Raw genomic sequence first — 1,181 nt, 5'->3', positions numbered from 1 at the left:
GATCGAGTTCCTCCAGGTGGGAGAGGTGTCTGAAGGCATTGCTGGGGATCCTGGTGATGCTGTTAGCATCCAGCTTGAGGAACACCGCGTCTTTGGGGATGTCCTTAGGGATCTCCTCCAAGTGCTGGGAGCTGCAGAGGACGGCCTTTGCCCCGGCCCGCTCCGTGCACTGACAGCTGGGGGGACAGGAGCTGCCCCAGGGGACACAGAGCAGGAGGCAAAACCAAGCCTGGGCCACGCTGGCTGCCAGTGTGGTCGTGAGGGTCATCTTGCAGCCGGCCAGCTCGGCATGGCTGCTGGCAATTCCTGGGTGGCTGCAGCAGCTCCTGGGCAGCAGGACGGCTCCTCTGCGCTCCGGCAAAGCCTCTCCCAAGGCTGGAGGAAAGTGGTGGGTGGAGGGGATGTGACACGGCATTATTTCCTGGAACGCAGCTTACGTCTCCTGTGTGATGTGCCCTGGCAGAGCAATGACAGGCTGGGCTCAGGAGCCGGGAGAACAAGGATGGAAAGATGCTGGCTACCATCTTTGCCAGGACAGCTTAATTTGATTTAAGATTAATTATAGCTGGACATAGAGCTGCAGAGATTAAAACCCTTTCCCTGCCAGCCCCATCCTGGCACAGGTCACCCAGGCAGGGAAAGGGTGCTGCAGGAGCAGGGTGCTGAGCCGGGCACAGCCTGGGATCCTCTGTCCCAGCCTGCTGCCAATTTCCACGTGGGATATGGGGATTTGCTGCTGGAGAACAGCAGCAGTACATTCCTATATCTGACCAACTCCAAGTGTTTTAAAAAATAGATGATGAGTCAGACTCCCCGGCTCATCAGACTGCCTTAATCACCACCGGGTTTTTAAATAACAAGATGTGGAGTTCTTTTGCTTTCTCCATCTGGTCCATGAGCTGGTACAAGTCACATTCCCAAGGGAGAAAGTTTGGGGGTAGTACCCTTGCTGAATATTAATACTAATACTAATGTTTTTAGTTGTTGCCAGAAGTCCAAGGACTTTGTGTTTTGCAAGTCTGCAAGTCAAGTTCTTTGTGTTTTGCAAGTCTTCAAGTGCAAGGGAGGGGGGGGAGGCATAGTAATTAGCAAAACCCAAAATTGGCATTTGGCTCTGACAATGGCATATTCCATATAATATCACATCATGGTCAGTATATTAATGAAGGTTGACTGGAAAG

At 52.7% G+C, this 1,181-nt stretch overlaps 1 protein-coding gene across 1 annotated transcript in view; it reads right to left on the bottom strand.

Annotated features, from left to right (window-relative positions):
• Nucleotides 1-415, bottom strand: part of LRRC3 (leucine rich repeat containing 3) — a 1,072-nt gene extending 657 nt beyond the window's left edge. The window contains exon 1 of the mRNA XM_010163825.1: nucleotides 2-415. Coding sequence (XP_010162127.1) covers nucleotides 2-415 — 414 coding nt within the window. The remainder of the gene's footprint in view (nucleotide 1) is intronic.
• Nucleotides 416-1,181: the final 766 nt, after the last annotated feature.

Source organism: Antrostomus carolinensis, unplaced genomic scaffold, assembly GCF_000700745.2.
Source record: "Antrostomus carolinensis isolate BGI_N321 unplaced genomic scaffold, ASM70074v2 scaffold47022, whole genome shotgun sequence".
NCBI classification, from domain to species: domain Eukaryota; kingdom Metazoa; phylum Chordata; class Aves; order Caprimulgiformes; family Caprimulgidae; genus Antrostomus; species Antrostomus carolinensis.
This window is presented reverse-complemented; position numbering and strand designations above follow the sequence as displayed.